Source organism: Meles meles, chromosome 2, assembly GCF_922984935.1.
Source record: "Meles meles chromosome 2, mMelMel3.1 paternal haplotype, whole genome shotgun sequence".
In the NCBI taxonomy this organism is placed as follows: domain Eukaryota; kingdom Metazoa; phylum Chordata; class Mammalia; order Carnivora; family Mustelidae; genus Meles; species Meles meles.
In genome coordinates this window covers 47,798,701-47,819,112 of record NC_060067.1, presented here as the reverse complement: position 1 = coordinate 47,819,112, position 20,412 = coordinate 47,798,701, and the positions used below count along the sequence as shown (strand labels likewise).

General features: G+C 36.7%; 1 protein-coding gene across 2 annotated transcripts in view; it reads left to right on the top strand.

Moving 5' to 3' along the window:
• The window catches only part of STIM2 (stromal interaction molecule 2), a 161,122-nt gene that overhangs the window by 75,886 nt on the left and 64,824 nt on the right, over nucleotides 1–20,412 (top strand). For both annotated transcript variants that reach the window (XM_045997240.1, XM_045997239.1), the window contains exon 3: nucleotides 19,366–19,480. In XM_045997240.1, the coding sequence (XP_045853196.1) occupies nucleotides 19,366–19,480 (115 nt within the window). The remainder of the gene's footprint in view (nucleotides 1–19,365; nucleotides 19,481–20,412) is intronic.

Genomic DNA, 20,412 nt, shown 5'->3' with positions numbered 1-20,412 from the left:
CCTTTTTATAGGGTTATTAGGCCCAGAAAGCTAAAACTATAAGGCTATTGAACTCAGTTGAGAAAGAGAACCTTTTTAAGGTGAAGGAGTATTTTGCCTTGATCCTGAAAATGTTTCAAAAATTTGATAAAAAATATTTGAGAGCCTTTCACTTTAATTGCTAATCCTTGCCCACTGACTCTTATTTTTTGTATCTCCTAAGTTCCTAAAATTTCTGTGAAGTCTTTATTAGGGAAGTATAGGAATTTTTATGGAATTTAAAAGCCTGTTTTTGTAAATTAACTAGTTGCTTTTTTTGTTTTTATTTTTCTTTTATTTTCTTTTACTTTGTTCCTTTAAGGGCTTGGGAAATATGCCTAGGCTCCCGACTAAGGGCATTGTTGAGCATTCACTTAAAAACAGAATGTTTTAAAGTTCCTATTTATATATACAATACTGTACTGAATATGGAGCAGAATGAAAAAACAAGCATAGACTTCCATATGCTTACCATCTGGTAGGGCATATGAGGCTCTATCTGTCTAATTCAAGGCATGTCATGGCATATTATATACTAGGAAATACACATGAATCATGGAAGTGCTCTTGTGTCTCAGAAGAGTATACATTCATTTGAGGAGCATCTAGAAAAGTGTGAAGTAGGAGTCCTTGAGATGGGCCTTTGGAAGTTGGCATGGTGTTTACAGTTGTAGATGATTAGGTGGATCACTCCAAGAGGAAGGGTCAGGGGAGAGAAAAAAAAAAGCAAGAATATAAGGTACTAATTTATGCAGTAGCTGGTAATTCAGTCTGACTGGAGTATGGTAGCAGGGGAGATAGCACTGCAAAGAACTTGCTGGGTATTTTCTCTTTCTGCTTCTGGTTACTTCTCCTCTGATTCTTCATTGTTCTTACTTTTCTTGCACCCTAAAGTGTATGTATTGTATAAGATTAAAAAAAGGTTTTTTTTTTTAAAAGCAGTTTGGTTTACAAGATTGAGAAGGCACAGAGATTTCCTATATACCCCTTACCCCCACACATGATGTATATTCTCTCTTATTGTTAGCATCACCTACCAGACTGGTACATTTTTTACCTACTAAAGACTAACCTACACTGACATGTCATAATCACTCAAAGTCCATAGTTGTCATTAGGATTTGGTCTTGCTGTTGTACATTCCCTGGGTTTGGATGAATGTATAATGACATACACTCAACATTATAATATCACAGGGTATCTTCATTGCCCTAGGCTTTCTCAGTTTTTATTGTGTCAGGCATTTCTTTTGTTCCTTTCTCTGTTTCTTCTCCTGGTACTCCCATTACATGTATGTTATACCTTTTGGGGTTGTCTCACAGTCCTTGGATACTCTGTTCTGGTTGTTTTTCCAGTCCTCTCCTTGATTTTTGGTTTTCCAGATTTCTACTGATAAATCTGTCCTGTTGGGTAGAGAGTTTTTCTCAGCTGTGCACAGTCTACTAAGAGGCCCATCAAAGGAGTTCTTAAAGCGCTAGAACTAGTGCTCTTGATCTGTAGCATCTCTTTCTGGTTCTTTCTTAGGATATCCATCTCTTCTTACATTGCTTATAAGAGCTCTGTTTCTGGTTCTTTCTTTGGATATCCATCTCTTCTTATTGCTTATCTGTTCTTCTGATCTACTTTATCCACTAAAATCCTTAAGGTATGCTTTTGATTTTTTTAAATCCCTCATCAGATCAGTCCCTACTATGTCTGGTTCTGATGCTTGTTCTGTCTCTTCAGATGTTGTTTTTTTGCCTTCTGGTATGCCTTGTTATTTTTTCTGGAGAGCTAGACATGGTGTATGGGATAAAAGAAATGGATGCAAATAGACCCGTAGTAATATGGTGGTGAGATGTGGGGAGAGGGGAGGTGGTCTGTAGACCCATGATTAGGTCCCAGTCTTTTCATGAACCAGTGATTCTGGATGGCGGCCTTCACAAATGTTTCTCAGTTTTAGTTTTTTCTTTTCCCTTTGATGGGATAAGATGGCTAGAGTGAGTTGGAGTAGGGTATTTCTCTTCTGGAAAGCTAGAGCCTGGTAGTGTTGAATTGGTCCTGGTCAGTTAGGCTCTGATAATACCCCTGCAGGATAGGCTCCAGTTAACTAGTTGCCCCTGAGGGTAGGCTGTTTGAGACAAACAGAGTGCTCTGGAGTACACATCTTTTTCTCAATTTATTACAGGATTATATTCCAATAAACCCATCATAAACTGAAAATACCGTTAAGTCAAACACACATTTAACAGACATTAATTAATTAATCTACTTTAAATGTGTTCAGAACACTGACATTAGAGTTGATCACACTTGAGAACCACCACTGTAGTCTACCATGTATAGCCTAGACTTCTTAATTTGGCATTTAAAACATTTTATTGTCTGGTCATAATCTGTCCTTCTAGCCATTATCATTTACTCTGCAACTTCTTGATGCACTCTTTATTCTCCCCAAAGTGAACTGCTGAAAGACTGCTCTTTGGACATATCTGTATTCTCATGCCTGGAGAGGCCTTTCACTCATGATTTCTCTCATTCTTTTCCTGTTCTGTTTTGAACATTTTTAATTACTTCTGTTTCTGTGTTTCTTTTGGTAAATTGTTTCCTCAAGAAAACCATTCCTTGACCTTGGCTCTCCCTGTCAGAATTTTGTACGCTCTGTTATATCTTTAGTTGTAGTTGTCCAGTTTTCCTAGTAACTTTGTTAATGTGTTATGACAGATTAAAATTTGAATATGTAGTGTATATGATACTAGATTGTGAATTAGTGGGAATTAATTGTGTAACATTGTACAACATTTGACAATGATAGTACTTGATATCCTGTTAAGGAAAATTTATCCCAGATTTTAAGCTGGAAAGTCACTGGAATAACTGCTTAGAAAAGAGTCACAAGTACATGATTTTTTAGGTTTTCGGTTACATACGTGAAGAGTTGTGTACAAATTGAAATGTCTTTGTGCTAACCCTAGAACAACCAATAAAATCTCAATTATGACAAAACAACAAAAACCCACAAAGAAATGGGTTATAGTTACAACCCCGAGTCTCACTGATGGAAGTACTTTAAACTCTTTTACCCTGAAAACCCAAAATATAATAAAAAGACATTCACAAAGTTAATGTAATCTCTTGGAGGTTGGCTTAATGATTATGAGAGATGAGTAGTACATTTAGAATAAATAACATCTTTTTTAATGAATGAAATTGTGCCCATAAAAGATAATGAGTTTCTTGAAATTTTTGATGATTTAAATATTTGGGGTATATCTTACATTCAATTCAGTGCAGAATTTTAGCTATACAGTTTCATGAATTTTGACAAATGTATATAACCATGTATCTACCACCCCCATTGTGATATAGAACATTTTGATCCTCAGATTTTGAAACTGTTACATTCTTTTGTGGAAGACAGTGAAGAGAAATCTTTGTGTTGCTATAAAATCTATTATGTATAATTGGTCAGTAATGTTCCTTTACCTTTCTATTGCCTGTTTATTTCCCATACTTTGTGGTGTGTTTAAAGTCTTATCCCAGGGTTGCCTGGGTAGCTCAGTAGGTTAAAGCCTCAGCCTTCGGCTCAGGTCATGATCTCAGGGTCCTGGGATTGAGCCCGGCATCGGGCTCTCTGCTCAGCAGGGAGCCTGCTTCCTCCCTCTCTCTCTGCCTGCCTCTCTGCCTACTTGTGACCTCTTTCTGTCAAATAAATAAATAAAATCTTAAAAAAAAAAATCTTATCCCAATGATGATCTTAGGATTGGGATAGGGAAGTTTTTCCTCTCTCCTTTTCAGAGGCCATATAAGGCCACTGGGGTTCCTCATCCACCTTCATTTATGGCTATAAACCATATATTCTCTCCTATTACTGTCAATTCACTGTTTGTGCCCCTTGCAAAAGTGAATTCTTCCACCTGAGCACTCCATCTCATCTCTTGTCTTCCCTTGGCAACTCTAGGACAATGCTTCAACAGTTTTCCATTTTCTACTGGATCTTTCCCATCTGATGCAAACCTGCTTTTGTTTTCTCACAACAGCATAAAAACTTCTCCTGACTCTTTCTCCCTTTGGTTATTGCCCAATTCCTTTGTCCTTCTCTTCGAACGAGTTCCCTCAAAAGGATTTGTGTACTATTTTTCTCATCTCGTTCTTTCTTGAACTCACTTAAGCTTTTGTCTCTATTATTCCTTAAAAACTATTCTTACTATGCTCAGATTTCCATCTGGTATTAGTTTCCTTCTGCTTACAGGGCTTTTAAAAACATTTCTGGCAGTACAGGACTTCTTGTGATAAACTCTTACTGTTTGTATGTACGAAAAAATTTTTATTTTGCCTTCATTTTTAGAAGATGCTTTTGCTGGGTAAGAATTGTAGGTTAAAAGTTTTTTCTTTCATACTTTAAATATGCTTCCTAAATGGTCTCTGGATTGTTTTGTTTGTTTGTTTGTTTGTTTTTGGTCTGACAAAAATTGTGCTATCCTCCTTATCTCTGTTCCTCTGTACCTATTATATCTTTTATCTCCCTTCCCCTACCCAGTTGCTTTTACATTACCCTCTTTATCCCTGGTTTTAAGCTATTTGATTATGATGTATATTGGTGTAGTTTTCTTCTGGAATCTCTGGGTTTATAGTTTTAATAAAATTTGGAAAAAATTTTGGCCATTATTTTTTCAAGTGTATTTTTTTGTCACTCCCTCTTGGCTCTTTATGGACTCCAATTACACTTATGTTAGGCTGCTTGAAGTTGTCCCACAGCTCAGTCTCTGGTTTGGATAGTTTCTCATGCTTACTGTATTTAAGTTTGCTGATATTTTAGTCTGTCATGTTTATTATTAATTTCATTTAGTGTATTTTTTAAAAAGATTTTATTTATTTATTTGACAGAGATCACAGGTGGGCAGAGAAGCAGGCAGAGAGAGAGGAGGAAGCAAACTCCATGCTGAGCAGAGAGCCTGATATGGGGCTTGATCCCAGGATCCTGGGATCATGACCCGAGCCGAAGGCAGAGGCTTTAACCCACTGAGCCACCCAGGCACCCCTCATTTAGTGTATTTTTCATCTTAGTCTTTGCGGTTTTAATTTTTGGAATTTTGATTTGGGTCTTAAAAAACACTTCAGTCTTATATGTCTCCATTAACATGTTCAGTATTTACTTTGGCTTTTTGAATAGAATATAGCTATAATAACTATTTTAATGTCTTTTTTTTATAGTTCTCTCATCTTTGCCTTTTTTGGGTGGTTTGATTGATTTTTCTCCTAGTTCTGGGTTGTTTTTCTATGTCTTGGAGTACTTGGTAGTTTTTCATTGGATGTCAGACATTGTGGATTTTACCTTGTTGGATACTGAGTATTTTGTATACATAGAAGTATTCTTCAGCTTTATTCTAGGGCAGGGTTAAGTCATGGAAATAGTTTAATCCCCTTGGCTTGTATTTATAAGCTTTTTGGGGGGCAGAATCAATGTAGAGTTTAGTTGGGGGTTAGTATTCCTCAGTACTAGGGCAAAACCTTTCTTAGTCTTCCACCTGATGACCTACAAATTAGGAGATTTTCCATTCTGTCTTGTGGGAACAAGCACTATTCCCTGTCTTATGTAATCTTCAAAGACTATTTCTTCCAAATTTTTGGTGTGCCTTTTTTCCTTGGCTTGCATGCATGGGGTGATCGGTAGTCACGAAAGACTCAAGGTACTCTTTTTTTTTTTAAATTTTTAAAAAAGATTTTATTTATTTATTTAACAGAGAGATCACAGGTAGGCAGAGAGGCAGGCAGAGAGAGAGAGGGAGAAGCAGGCTCCCTGCTGAACAGAGAGCCCGATGCGAGACTCAGTCCCAGGACCCTGAGATCATGACCTGAGTCGAAGGCAGAGGCTTAACCCACTGAGCCACCCACGCGCCCCAAGGTACTCTTTCTAGGTAATCCAGGCTTCTCTCTCTCTCTGTGGCTCACTCTTCACTGGTACTTAGTACTTTAATCTGTACCCTCTTTAGTTCTCCGCCAGTTCTGTCTTTTCAACTCAGAGGACTGTCCTCTCTGCCTGGGTTCCCTCTTCCTGTGCTTTGTCCTGGAGTTCTCTTCAGGAATTAATTTAGGGCAGTCACAGGGCTTTCTTTGTTTTTGGTCTCCAGGGATCACTGTACTTTGTTGTCTTGATGTTCAGTGTCTTGAAAACCATCATTCCGTATATTTTATCCAGTTTCTTATTTGTTTTTGGGAGAGGGTGGTAAATCTTGTGTCTGTAACCTCTTCTTAGCTGGAAATACAAGTTCTGACTTAACTAGTTTTAGCCAGTAGAAAACAGGAGATTTTTTGTTACATCTTGGAAGTTTACTTCTACTTAAAGTAAAATTCACATATTGATGTTAAATCTGAATGGCTCACCTTATATGTTACTGTTGTTATGCTTGATGGATATTTTTTGACTTATGTGATCTCATGAGTATTGATCACACCAAGTTCATGGATGGCAGAAGACATTTAAGTAGATACGTGTGTGTTCAGGGTTCTGGAAATTGAAACCAAAGCCTAATGGTAGATTTTGGCCAGAAACTAGAGCCAAAACTAGACTTTGGTATGTCTCTACTTGCTACAATACCTACTTATTTTTAATGATAATAATAAATAATAATAATAAATAAAAGCAACAAATTTTCCCCATATATTTGTAAATCTGTCCTCTTTTTTTATATTTATAATTTTAAAAATATTTTTTACCTTTTATTTTCCAAATGAGAACACAGAAGATGAGTCATTTGCCTCTGCCTTTGGACTTGTATTTTGGTGTTCTTAAGGACAGTATAGTACTTTATTTATTTATTTATTTATTTATTTATCTTTTTTTATTTACTATTGGATAGACTGATGGAATCATCAGTAATTTTGTTAGAGATTTTTGGATTATAATCAACAGTAATCTTGAAGACTAGTCATGATATAGGTCATGTATTGGTTCATGTAAAACAAATGACTGGTATACTTCTGCTCATAAATATGTTGTGTTTTACAGGTCTTTGTAAACTTGTTGTTTGACTGTCATTTATCATCTCTATTAACTGATCATTTAGTTGAATTAGTGTAATAAATAATGGTTAAGGTCTCCACGTAGCTCATAAAAGGCTATAGTCTAGCTTAGATGGTGTTGACAGTCATTGTGAGGCCAGTTGAACTCTGAGCTGTTCTGAGAACAGAACAGAATCCTAAGGAGGTCATTGGTGCATTTACTGTGGGTAAACTGGGGATTGACTGATGGGTTTTTGATGTTGGAAGTTTAGGGAGTGGAATTAAGGGCTGATAACATACTGTAACAGTTGGGCAAAAGTGTCAAGTTATGCTTGTGTTAAGGTGTAGAAACTGTCCAAATCAGCTTGAAGTTTTCTTTAGTATAGAATTTTAATGTTTGAAAAAAATACTTGATTTTAGGATCTCAAAAATTTTTTCTCAGATGTTAAGTGATTTACCTTTTTCATTCTTAATTCCATGAAAACATATTCAAAAACAGTTTGCCTGGGTTCTCTTGTGTTTTTGTGTAGGTGTCATCATCCATCTTAGATGATAAGATCAAAGTTACTAAGACAAATCTTAGCACTAGCCTGGATCTCTGCATTGTGAACAGCATTTTGTGTGGCGGGTATCAACCAAGATTTGATATTACTACACTTACATCAGTGCTTATATAACAGTAGTGTTTTTTAGTACCTCAGAGTTATCTTCTGCCACTTCAAGAAATTATACAGAGTGTGCCTATCAAGGCAAAGTTTTAACTCGTTATTTTAAAAAATAAATGATTTACATGAAATACTGACATTGTTGAGTGTTTACTTTATACTAAACAGTTTTTTATATTTCATGTGAAATAAGTCACTTTTGATATATGACTATAATTACCATTTTGCTGCTGAGAAAACTGAAGCGAAGGGAGGAAAGTATCTCACTAATGTCATAAAGCAAATAGTACATTTGAGATATTTAAGGTGTGAAGATTGAGTCTGCTTTCCACCACTATGCTTGGTTTTGAGATGAGGAAACATGGGCCATTCATGCTTTATTAGTATGGTATCATTTCTAAAAATTGAGAATCAGTGAATTTTTCAGAACATCCAGGTTAGGGGCCACCTGGGTGGCTCGTTGGGTTAAGGCCTCTGCCTTCAGCTCAGGTCATGATCCCAGAGTTCTGGGATCGAGCCCTGCGTCGGTCTCTCTGCTCAGCGGGGAGCCTGCTTCCCTTCCTCTTTCTCTCTCTGCCTGCCTCTCTGCCTGCTTGTGATCTCTGTCTGTCAAATAAATAAATAAAAATATTAAAAAAAAAAAAAAAATCCAGGTTAGGATAGTGGTGTGAGTAGTGGTGAAGGACTTAAACTTTGGAATTCTTTAAAATTTACTTCCAGTATTTGGTTTTCTTAAATAACTCTATCAAGTCAAATAAATTGTCAACCCTCCCTGCTCTGCCTTTTTCCATCTGTACAAGCGCGGATAATAGTAGTCCTTTCTGGTTATGCATTCTTTCCCCTGAGACATTATACTGAACTATTTTAGTATTATTTTCAAGACAGGAAGAACTTGCAGTTTTTTTCCAGGAACCCATTTGCTTTAACTGACTCACATATCAGACCTTGGACACTGTTGTTTTGATGACAGTTGTCCTTTGGGAAAACCTCTCCTTACATTGTCAATGAAAAGTTTGTGGTTTTCCTGTTCATTTCTGTGTTATGTATTTTGTTTCAGAATGTCTGAAATAGTAGTTTTAAGAGTATTTGGAAATTGTAGCTTTATAAATGTATGATATTTTCTAAGATGTATATTAAGTTACCAGTGTAGTCAAGGTGAAACTAATTTATTCAGGTTTTAAAGTTCATCAGCAATAACAACTCAAATTATTTTTATTGTCTAACACTTTCATATTCTAAGTATGAATTTTTAATTTAATCTTTTCATAACCATATGTGGTGGGTAATTTAATTTCCTCACTGTACAAAGGAGAAATATGAGGCTAAAAAGAATGCAAGCAGTGGAGTCAGATTTTGAGTATAGTCTGTCACCCTAGAGTCTGAATGCTTAACTATGATGATAAATCACCTCATTGAGATCTTAAAATTGTATATTTAAAAATAAAAGGGGAAGTACCTAGGTACCATTGTTATGTCATGGAAATCAGGACAAGAATTATATACCCCAGGCCTCCTGGGGAACTAAAACAGGAAGTCCTCAAGAGATTAAGGCAGTTCCTGGTGCCATTTGTTTCTCTCTCTGCTCTCTTTCATTAGTTTCTGTCTATATTTTGGCTTCCTCTGTACATGGTTCATGTGTCCATTCATACAATGGTACCTTCAACACCAGTTCCCTTATCACTTTAAAAATCCAGAACCATCACCAAATAACCTCGCCTTTTATGCTCTGAATTGCATTTAGTTGTGAAATAGAATCCTTTCATCCTGGTCATATCCTGGATTGTTTTCTTCTGGGTCAAGTGTCTATCCTTTAGTCACACAGCTGTGGCAATGAGTGATAGGTTGAGGAGGGATGACTGAACACATTCAGAGATATACACTTACATTGGTAGGGAAGGAGGTATATATTGGCTGAAAAGAGCCCTCAATTGGGTCTGTACTAGCGTGTATCAGATTTTATTAAGCACTGTCATAGAAATAACACAAATATAAAACACAAATATAAGTGCAGTTGGAATAAAAAAAATAGCATCAAAAATATGAAGTATAAATACAAAATACAAATAATATATATGTTAGAGATACAAGGAACTGATACCAGTTTATCATCTAGAAGCTAGATGAAACTGGCTATGTAAATTCCATAATGGTTTAGAAGAATGTATTTTAAAGAATCATCTGCATAAATATTTTTGAGAAGAAATTTGAGTACTTCTGTATTTGTGTTATCAATTCAGCCTTTCTTATAGTAGGTATAATTAGGTACATAATTGGACATGTTTACCAAGCTTTATTTGCAGTACATTATTTAAAGATTTACCTCATAGAATTTCAGATTCTATTTTCTGATTTAATTCCCAGATTTCAACGATAAAAATTTGTCATTTTCTCATGTATTTTCAATTATCGGTGACTGCTTTTAAAATTTCTCTAATTAGCCTGCCTCTCAGTTCTATAATTTGCAGTTTTCTGTGAAGTTTTAGAAAAGTCTGAACAGTCAGAATGATCCTCTAGGAAACATATTGGAGAGGGTTAATGGAAACTGATGAGTTTTAGTGTATTTGGTTTAGTTAAAATTTTTCCACCTTAGTTTCAACACAAAGTAATTCTAGTGCTTTCTACTCTACTCTAGTGCTTTCTACTCATATTTGTGATCAAAATGTTGAAGATGTATGAGATATAAAATACACTTCAATATGGTTTGTTATGAATTGTGTTATCTTGGGATCATGTTTTAAAAGGGAAGTATATATTAATTTTTAAATGATAATTTCAGGGAAAATACAATTCTGTGCATTTATTCAGTTTTGACCCAACATTTTTGGGAGCCAAATAATTCTTTTACATTAAGTGCACTACAGATAATCTTCCTGAGCTTTTTTTTTAACTGCCTTTTTTTGATATCTAATTCTTTTATTTTGTTAATCATATATTTTGGCAGGTATCTATACACTCATCCTAGGCTTACTAAAATAGTTCAGTGGCTAGAATGCCTCATCTTGTCTGTATATGGAGATTAGCTTTATTTTCTGAAATACATTGATCCTAAAGCCACAGAACTCTACTTTTAGGTTCTTTGTGTTCATGTGGTAAAGAGAATTTCTTAGGACTTTTTTTTCCCCCTCATGTATCACAAATATGAAACAGTTGCCATTTATTCCAACTGACTGGAATTTCCAAGGCAGCCTTCCTCCCTGCTTTTTTCATCACCATACTTTTCTTTCTAGAATTTCTCTCTAGCTCTTGAACCTTTCCCAAGCTAGGTGCAGTTTCTGAACATCTCAGTGACAGTGATTTTTCCAGGTATATCTACTGGATTCTGAAAATATCAGGAAGAACAAAGAGGAATGGGCAGAAAATAGGAAATTAGAAAAAATATGAAATAGGAGGTGGAGCAATGAGGCAGTCCCCTTTAATTTTTTATTTATTTTTTATAAACATATAATGTATTTTTATCCCCAGGGGTGCTGGTCTGTGAATCGCCAGGTTAACACACTTCACAGCACTCACCATAGCACATACCCTCCCATATGTCCACAACCTCACTCCCCCTCTCCCAACCCTCCCTCCCAATCCCATCTTGTTTCATTTATTCTTCTCCTACACCCCTAACCCCACATGTTTCATCTCTACTTCCTCATATCAGGGAGATCATATGATAGTTGTCTTTCTCCGATTGACTTATTTCACCAAGCATGATACCCTCTAGTTCCATCCACGTCGTCACAAATGGCAGGATTTCATTTCTTTTGAGGGCTGCATAGTATTCCATTGTGTATATATACCACATCTTCTTTATCCATTCATCTGTTGATGGACATCTAGGTTCTTTCCATAGTTTGGCTATTGTAGACACTGCTGCTATAAACATTCGGGTGCACGTGCCCCTTCAGATCACTACGTTTGTATCTTTAGGGTAAATACCCAGTAGTGCGATTGCTGGGTCATAGGGTAGTTCAATTTTCAGCATTTTGAGGAACCTCCATGCTGTTTTCCAGAGTGGTTGCACCAGCTTGCATTCCCACCAACAGTGTAGGAGGGTTCCCCTTTCTCCACATCCTCGCCAGCATCTGTCATTTCCTGACTTGTTAATTTTAGCCATTCTGACTGGTGTGAGGTGATATCTTATTGTGGTTTTGATTTGTATTTCCCTGATGCCGAGTGATGTGGAGCACTTTTTCATGTGTCTGTTCGCCATCTGGATGTCTTTGCAGAAATGCCTGTTCATGTCCTCTGCCCATTTCTTTTTTTTTTTTTTTTAAGATTTTATTTATTTATTTGACAGAGATCACAAGCAGGCAGAGAGGCAGGCAGAGACAGAGAGGAGGAAGCAGGCTCACCACTGAGCAGAGAGCCTGATGCGGGGCTCGATCCCAGAACCCTGGGACCATGACCTGAGCTGAAGGCAGACTCTGCCCATTTCTTGATTGGATTATTTGTTCTTTGGGTGTTGAGTTTGCTAAGTTCTTTGTAGATTTTGGACACTAGCCCTTTATCTGATATGTTGTTTGCAAATATCTTCTCCCGTTCTGTCAGTTGTCTTTTTGTTTTGTTAACTGTTTCCTTTGCTGTGCAAAACCTTTTGATCTTGATGAAATCCCAGTAGTTCATTTTTGCCCTTGCTTCCCTTGCCTTTACCGATGTTCCTAGGAAGATGTTGCTGCGGCTGTGGTCGAAGAGGTTGCTGCCTGTGTTCTCCTCAAGGATTTTGATGGATTCCTTTCTCACATTGAGGTCCTTCATCCATTTTGAGTCTATTTTCGTGTGTGGTGTAAGGAAGTGGTCCAATTTCATTTTTCTGCATGTGGCTGTCCAATTTTCCCAGCACCATTTATTGAAGAGGCTGTCTTTTTTCCATTGGACGTTCTTTCCTGCTTTGTCGAAGATTATTTGACCATAGAGTTGAGGGTCTATTTCTGGGCTCTCCATTCGGTTCCATTGATTTATGTGTCTGTTTTTGTGCCAGTACCATGCTGTCTTGATGATGACAGCTTTGTAATAGAGCTTGAAGTCCAGAATTGTGATGCCACCAACTTTGGCTTTCTTTTTCAATATTCCTTTGGCTATTTGAGGTCTTTTCTGGTTCCATATAAATTTTAGGATTATTTGTTCCATTTCTTTGAAAAAAATGGATGGTATTTTGATAGGGATTACATTAAATGTGTAGATTGCTTTAGGTAGCATAGACATTTTCACAATATTTATTCTTCCAATTCAGGAGCATGGAACATTTTTCCATTTCTTTGTGTCTTCCTCAATTTCTTTCATGAGTACTTTATAGTTTTCTGTATATTCTTAGTCTCTTTGGTTAGGTTTATTCCTAAGTATCTTATAGTTTTGGGTGCAATTGTAAATGGGATTGACTCCTTAGTTTCTCTTTCTTCTGCTTTTGTTGGTGTAGAGAAATGGAACTGATTTCTGTGCATTGATTTTATATCCTGACATTTTACTGAATTCCTGTACAAGTTCTAGCAGATTTGGAGTGGAGTCTTTTGGGTTTTCCACATATAGTATCATATCTTCTGCGAAGAGTGATAGTTTGACTTCTTTGCTGATTTGGATGCCTTTAATTTCCTTTTGTTGTCTGATTGCTGAGGCTAGGACTTCTAGTACTATGTTGAATAGCAGTGATGATAATGGACATCCCTGCAGTGTTTCTGACCTTAGCGGAAAAGCTTTCAGTTTTTCTCCATTGAGAATGATATTTGCAGTGGGTTTTTCATAGATGGCTTTGATAATATTGAGGTATGTGCCCTCTATCCCTACACTTTGAAGAGTTTTGATCAGGAAAGGATGCTGTACTTTGTCAAATGCTTTTTCAGCATCTATTGAGAGTATCATATGGTTCTTGTTCTTTCTTTTCTTAATGTGTTGTATCACATTGATTGATTTGCGGATGTTGAACCAACCTTGCAGCCCTGGAATAAATCCCACTTGGTCGTGGTGAATAATCCTTTTAATGTACTGTTGAATCCTATTGGCTAGTATTTTGGTGAGAATTTTTGCATCTGTGTTCATCAAGGATATTGGTCGGTAGTTCTCTTTTTTGGTGGGATCCTTGTCTGGTTTTGGGATCAAGGTGATGCTGGCCTCATAAAATGAGTTTGGAAGTTTTCCTTCCATTTCTATTTTTTGGAACAGTTTCAGGAGAATAGGAATTAGTTCTTCTTTAAATGTTTGGTAGAATTCCCCTGGGAAGCCCTCTGGCCCTGGGCTTTTGTTTGTTTGGAGATTTTTGATGACTGTTTCAATCTCCTTACTGGTTATGGTTCTGTTCAGGTTTTTTATTTCTTCCTGGTTCAGTTGTGGTAGTTTATATGTCTCTAGGAATGCATCTATTTCTTCCAGATTGTCCAATTTGTTGGCGTAGAGTTGCTCATAGTATGTTCTTATAATGGTCTGTATTTCTTTGGTGTTAGTTGTGATCTCTTTCATTCATGATTTTATTTATTTGGGTCCTTTCTCTTTTCTTTTTGATGAGTCTGGCCAGGGGTTTATCAGTCTTATTAATTCTTTCAAAGAACCAGCTCCTAGTTTCATTGATTTGTTCTATTGTTTTTTTGGTTTCTATTTTATTGATTTCTGTTCTGATCTTTATGATTTCTCTTCTTCTGCTGGGTTTAGGGTTTTGTTTTTGTTCTTGTTCTTTCTCCAGCTCCTTTACGTGTAGGTTTAGGTTGTGTACTTGAGACCTTTCTTGTTTCTTGAGAAAGGCTTGTACCACTATATTTTCCTCTCAGGACTGCCTTTGCTGTGTCCCACAGATTTTGAACCGTTGTGTTTTCATTATCATTTATTTCCATGAATTTTTTCAATTCTTTAATTTCCTGGTTAACCCATTCATTCTTTAGAAGGATGCTGTTTAGTCTCCATGTATTTGGGTTCTTTCCAGCTTTCCTCTTGTGATTGAGTTCTAGCTTCAGAGCATTGTGGTCTGAAAATATGCAGGAAAAGATCCCAATCTTTTGATACCGTTTGAGACCTGATTTGTGACCCAGGATGTGATCTATTCTGGAGAATGTTCCATATGCACTTAGAGAAGAATGTGTATTTTGTTGCTTTGGGATGAAATGTTCTGAATATATCCGTGATGTCCATCTGGTCCAGTGTGTCATTTCAGGCCTTTATTTCCTTGTTGATCTTTTGCTTGGATGATCTGTCCATTTCAGTGAGGGGAGTGTTAAAAGTCCCCTACCGTTATTGTATTATTATTGATTTGATTTTGTTATTGGTTTATATAGTTGGCTGCTCCCACGTTAGGGGCATAGATATTGAAAATTGTTAGATCTTCTTGTTGGACAGACCTTTTGAGTATGATATAGTGTCCTTCGTCATCTCTTATTATAGTCTTTGGCTTAAAATCTAATTGATCTGATATAAGGATTGCCACCCCAGCTTTCTTCTGATGCCCATTAGCATGGTAAATTGTTTTCCACCGTTTTCCACTCACTTTAAATGTGGAGGTGTCTTCGGGTTTAAAATGAGTTTCTTGTAGGCAGTATATAGATGGGTTTTGTTTTTTTATCCATTCTGATTCCCTATGTCTTTTGATTGGGGCATTTAGCCCATTAACATTCAGGATAACTATTGAGAGATATGAATTTAGTGCCATTGTATTGCCTGTAAGGTGACTGTTAGTGTGTATTGTCTCTGTTCCTCTCTGATCTACTACTTTTAGGGTCTCTCTTTGCTTAGGGGACCCCTTTCAGTATTTCCTGTAGAGCTGGTTTGGTGTTTGCAAATTCTTTCAGTTTTTGTTTGTCCTGAAAGCTTTTTATCTCTCCTTCTATTTTCAGTGATAGCCTAGCTGGATATAGTATTCTTGGCTGCATGTTTTTCTCATTTAGTGCTCTGAATATATCATGCCAGCTCTTTCTGGCCTGCCAGGTCTCTGTGGGTAAGTCTGCTGCCAATCTAATATTTTTACTATTGTATGTTACAGACTTCTTTTCCCGGGCTGCTTTCAGGATTTTCTCTTTGTCACTAAAACTTGTAAATTTTACTATTAGGTGATGGGGTGTGGACCTATTCTTGTTGATTTTGAGGGGGGTTCTCTGCACCTGCTGGATTTTGATGCTTGTTCCCTTTGCCATATTAGGGAAATTCTCTCCAATAATTCTCTCCAATATACCTTGTGCTCCTCTCTCTCTTTCTTCTTCTTCTGGAATCCCAATTATTCTAATGTTGTTTCGTCTTATGGTGTCACTTATCTCTTGAATTTTCCTCTCGTGGTCCAGTAACTGTTTGTCCCTCTTTTGCTCAGCTTCTTTTTTTTTTTTTTTTTTTTTTTTTTTTTTTTTAAAGATTTTATTTATTTATTTGACAGAGAGAAATCACAAGAGAGGCAGGCAGAGAGAGAGGAAGGGAAGCAGGCACTCCGCTGAGCAGAGAGCCCGATGTGGGACTCGATCCCAGGACCCTGAGATCATGACCTGAGCTGAAGGCAGCAGCTTAACCCACTGAGCCACCCAGGCGCCCGCTCAGCTTCTTTATTCTCTGTCATTTGGTCTTCTATATCACTAATTCTTTCTTCTGCCTCATTTATCCTAGCAGTGAGAGCCTCCATTTTTGATTTCACCTCATTAATAGCTTTTTTAATTTCAACTTGATTAGATTTTAGTTCTTTAATTTCTCCAGAAAGGGCTTTTATATATCCAGAGAGGGTTTCTCTAGTACCTTCCATGCCTTTTTTGAGCCTGGCTAGAACCTTCAGAATTGTCATTCTGAACTGTAGATCTGACATATTACCAATGTCTGTATTGATTAGGTCCCTATCCTTCGGTACTGCCTCCTTGTTCTTTTTTTTCTGGTGAATTTTTCTGCCTTGTCATTTTGTCCAGATAAGAGTATATGAATGAGCAAGTAAAATACTAAAAGGGTGGCAAAGACCCCAGAAAAAATTCGCTTTAACCAAATCAGAAGAGACCCCAAATCGTGGGGGGCGGGGGGGGGGATAAAAATAGGTCCAGAAAAATAAAGAAGAAATTAAAAAAGGAAAACAAATAAAGAAGAAATATAAAAAAGAAAGAAAAAAATATATATTAGATAAACTAATTAAAAAACATTAAAAAATGAAAGGGTAGAAGTTAAAAAAAATTTAGCAGAAGAAGAAAAAAAAAATTGAGAAAAAGAAATTAAATTAACCGCAAGACTAAAGAATCATGGGGAGAAAGCCATGAGTTCCGTGATATGCTTTCTCCTCCTCTGGAATTCCACTGCTGTCCTTGGTATTGAACCTCATCTCCTTGGTAGGTGAACTTGGTCCTGGCTGGATTTTTTTGTTAATCTTCTGGGAGAGGGGCCTGTTGTAGTGACTCTCAAGTGTCTTTGCCCGAGGTGGAATTGTACCGCCCTTATCAGGGGCCGGGCTAAGTAATCTGCTCAGGTTCGCTTTGGGGAGCTTTTGTCCCCTGAACGCTTTGCGTAGAGTTCCGGAGGACGGGAATGGAAATGGCGGCCTCCCAGTCTCCGGCCCGGAGGAGTCGAGAGCCCGGGGCCCCACTCCTCAGTGTGTCCCCAGAGAACAGCGCCCAATCACTCCTGTATGCCCAGCCTCTGGCTGCGCTCCGAGCTCACCCAGCCTGCGACCAGTTCAAGGTAACCCTCAGCTGAGAGTTCAGTCCTCGGCTCTGTCTCTGTAGCCGGCTTCCCTGTTCTAATGCCTGCAAGCTCTGAGACACTTCGACACCCCCGATCCTTCTGTGACCCTGCGGGACCTGGTGCCATGCTGACCCCACGTGGGCTTCACCCTGGTTTAGCCTCTGGAGCAATGTCCCTCAGTGGAACAGACTTTTAAAAGTCCTGATTTTGTGCTCTGCTGCTCTGCCGCTTGCCGGCGGCCGGCCCCTCCCCCCACGGTCTATCTTCCCGTCGCCTTAGATTCACTTTCCCGCCAGTCCTACCTTTTAGAACGTGGTTGATTTTCTGTTTCTAGAATTGCTGTTCTTCTTCTCTTCGATCTCCCGTTGGATTTGTAGGTGTTTACAATGTTTAGATAAGCTTTCGAGGTGATCTCCTGCTACCAGATGTAGTCTCAGCGTGCTACTTCTCTGCCATCTTGACTCCTCTGAGGCAGTCCCCTTTAAAAATAACTTTTTAAAAGGGTTTTCAGAAAACAAAGTGAGGCACTAGTTAGAACAGCAAAATATAATAAGCACTAGAATGGACCTAGGTTATTGCTTTTCAAAGTATCTATGGTGAAGAACCAGATTTTTCATTTCCAGTTCATTATAGATGGGGCCTACATGGTAAGTACATTTACCACATGCTTGGGTCAGAGTGTTTGAAAATGTCTGTTACTGTATGGGTTTCTAAATGGCTTCTCTCTGTTTCTGTACATACTGTAGACAGGTATCACTTTCCTGACCAAAATCAGTCTCATGACATGTTGAGTAGTCTTGATCCTAAAATGTTGTTTCTTCATTTTGTAGCTGAGGTTACTAAATCTCAGGAAAGTGAAATGGTTTCTCAATATTATACAGCTATTAAAAATTTCTTTTTTTAGTTTTAGCGGAAGATGACATAAAAGCAAAATTTGGCCTTTGTCTGAAAATGATGTTCATTGTCAGTATATAAATGTCAGAAAAATATGCCTCTGGGGTTGGGAGCTATTCACATGGGGATACTGGTTAGTGATATTCACTTTCTGCATTATGGGTTTCTTAAATATTCTTTTGTGTGATCTTATATTTTTGAAATCAGAAAAAAATCAATAAAGATACCAAGTAAAATAATACCAAAACAGGAAAAATGAGAAATGAGAGAAAAAGCTTAATTTAAAACATTTCTTTTATATAATTAGAGTAATGAGTTTATATGAGGATAGTGTCAAGAGATCAGGCTGAAAAGATTGTTGGGAATAGGATTGGAAAATGGTATGTAAGCCATAAAATGTGTTTGCTTCTCTTTTTCCGAAATAAAAAGCAGACTTTTTAACTACAGTGGGGAGCCACTGAAGGATTTTCTATAACGAATACAGAGCAGGGTGGTTTTTAGCAAAGAAAATTTTGGTGCATTTTCTTTATATATTTTAAAGTAAGATTAATAGAGATCTATTTCAGCTTTATAAAATATAGTTCTGAACACTGCAGTCAAATGCCTCTCAACTATAAGTAATTGCTTCACAGGTAGGAGAACACAAAAATATGAGGTAGTAATTGAGATTAGCACTTACGGCATTTTGAAACACCCTTGTCACTAAGTATCTGGTAAAAATGCATATATAAATGCATATATATACACATACATACACACACATACTGGCCATAATATAGAATATATTATGCTGTTGAGCACAATTTACTTAGCTCTGCTATTTGTTATTTTTTCAATCTTGGACAAATTATTTTATTTCTTTGGTCTTGGTTTTCTCATCTATAAAATGAGGATATATAATATAGAATTATTATGAAGTTAAATGAGTGTGTGTGTGTGTGTGTGTGTATGTAGAGACACAATGTAAGAACATTGTGTAGCTGGGAAATAATGAGCATTAAATAAGTACTTTTATTGTTATGAATCGTAGAAGACATTTTATTAAATAAATTTTATAAACATATAAGAATAATGTGACTATAAAATACCAAAAATGCCCCAGTTGTTATCTGAAAATTGCCACCTACTGGATTTTAAAATTTTGTTTGAGTCTACAGAGATTATAAAATAGTGAATTTAAGGTTACTTAGTGTTTTCTCTCTTATAGTTTATTAGAGAAGATATGAAATATAAAGATGCTACTAATAAACACAGCCATCTGCACAGAGAAGATAAGCATATAACTGTTGAGGATTTATGGAAACGGTGGAAAACTTCAGAAGGTAAGACTGTTTTAGTGAACGGAATCCTTCATCTGCTCTTCTGCCCTGCTTAGCCATTGTTAACTCACTAATTGCAAATGATTTTGTGAAAAAAATCAAAATAACATTTCTGTGAGGGTATTTATATTTTAGTAAATAATTTTTCCATTTTTAATTTTGAAAAATGCTCTTTTATCTTATGATTCATTAAGGGTCAGCCCCTTTTCAGATAATTTGATACCTTATGCTAGAATAAATAAAATAATGCATGTTTGAGAGCTTAAAGTTGTGGAGTATTGCTTCACTTGTTAAGTGACATTATTATAAAAGGTTTATCTAATAAATATGGGTCCCAAAGTTTTTTGTTATTGCAAACAGTTCCTGAAGTCTTCAGAAGGCACAGAACTTTTAAGCTTTTACTGAAATAAATTTTTTATGAAGTCTTCTAAGACTTGCATGATAAAGTTCTGTGATTTATATTTTACTACTTTTCTGCTCTTAGATCCTCCAGCCATCTCATGGACAGCCTTAATTGTTTAAGGCAGGAAAGGTGTATGACCTAAAACCTCAACTTGATTTCCTAATACTAGAAAGTTCCAAAAATTATTTAAAAAAAAAAAAAAAAAAGATGTCCATTAAACTTAACTCTTCTTCTTATGTTTATTTTATTTGAGTGGCAGTCAACCAAAATGTTGTTTTCCTAATGTTTTTATGTTTCTATTCCTTTACCAAACATTTATGTTATATATATTTTCCTCTCTAAGTTTGAATAATGAAAGGATAGGAGGAGAAAGGTGGGACAGACTACTGCACAGCAGGATAAAGACACTTTATTATAAATTTACTAGACTGGTTGTGGTAACATTTGGAAATGGAAAAATTTTCATAGAAAACTATCCCATCAATGCTCAGTATTTTTATTAAGGTACAAGAAGGTTTATTACATTTTTGTT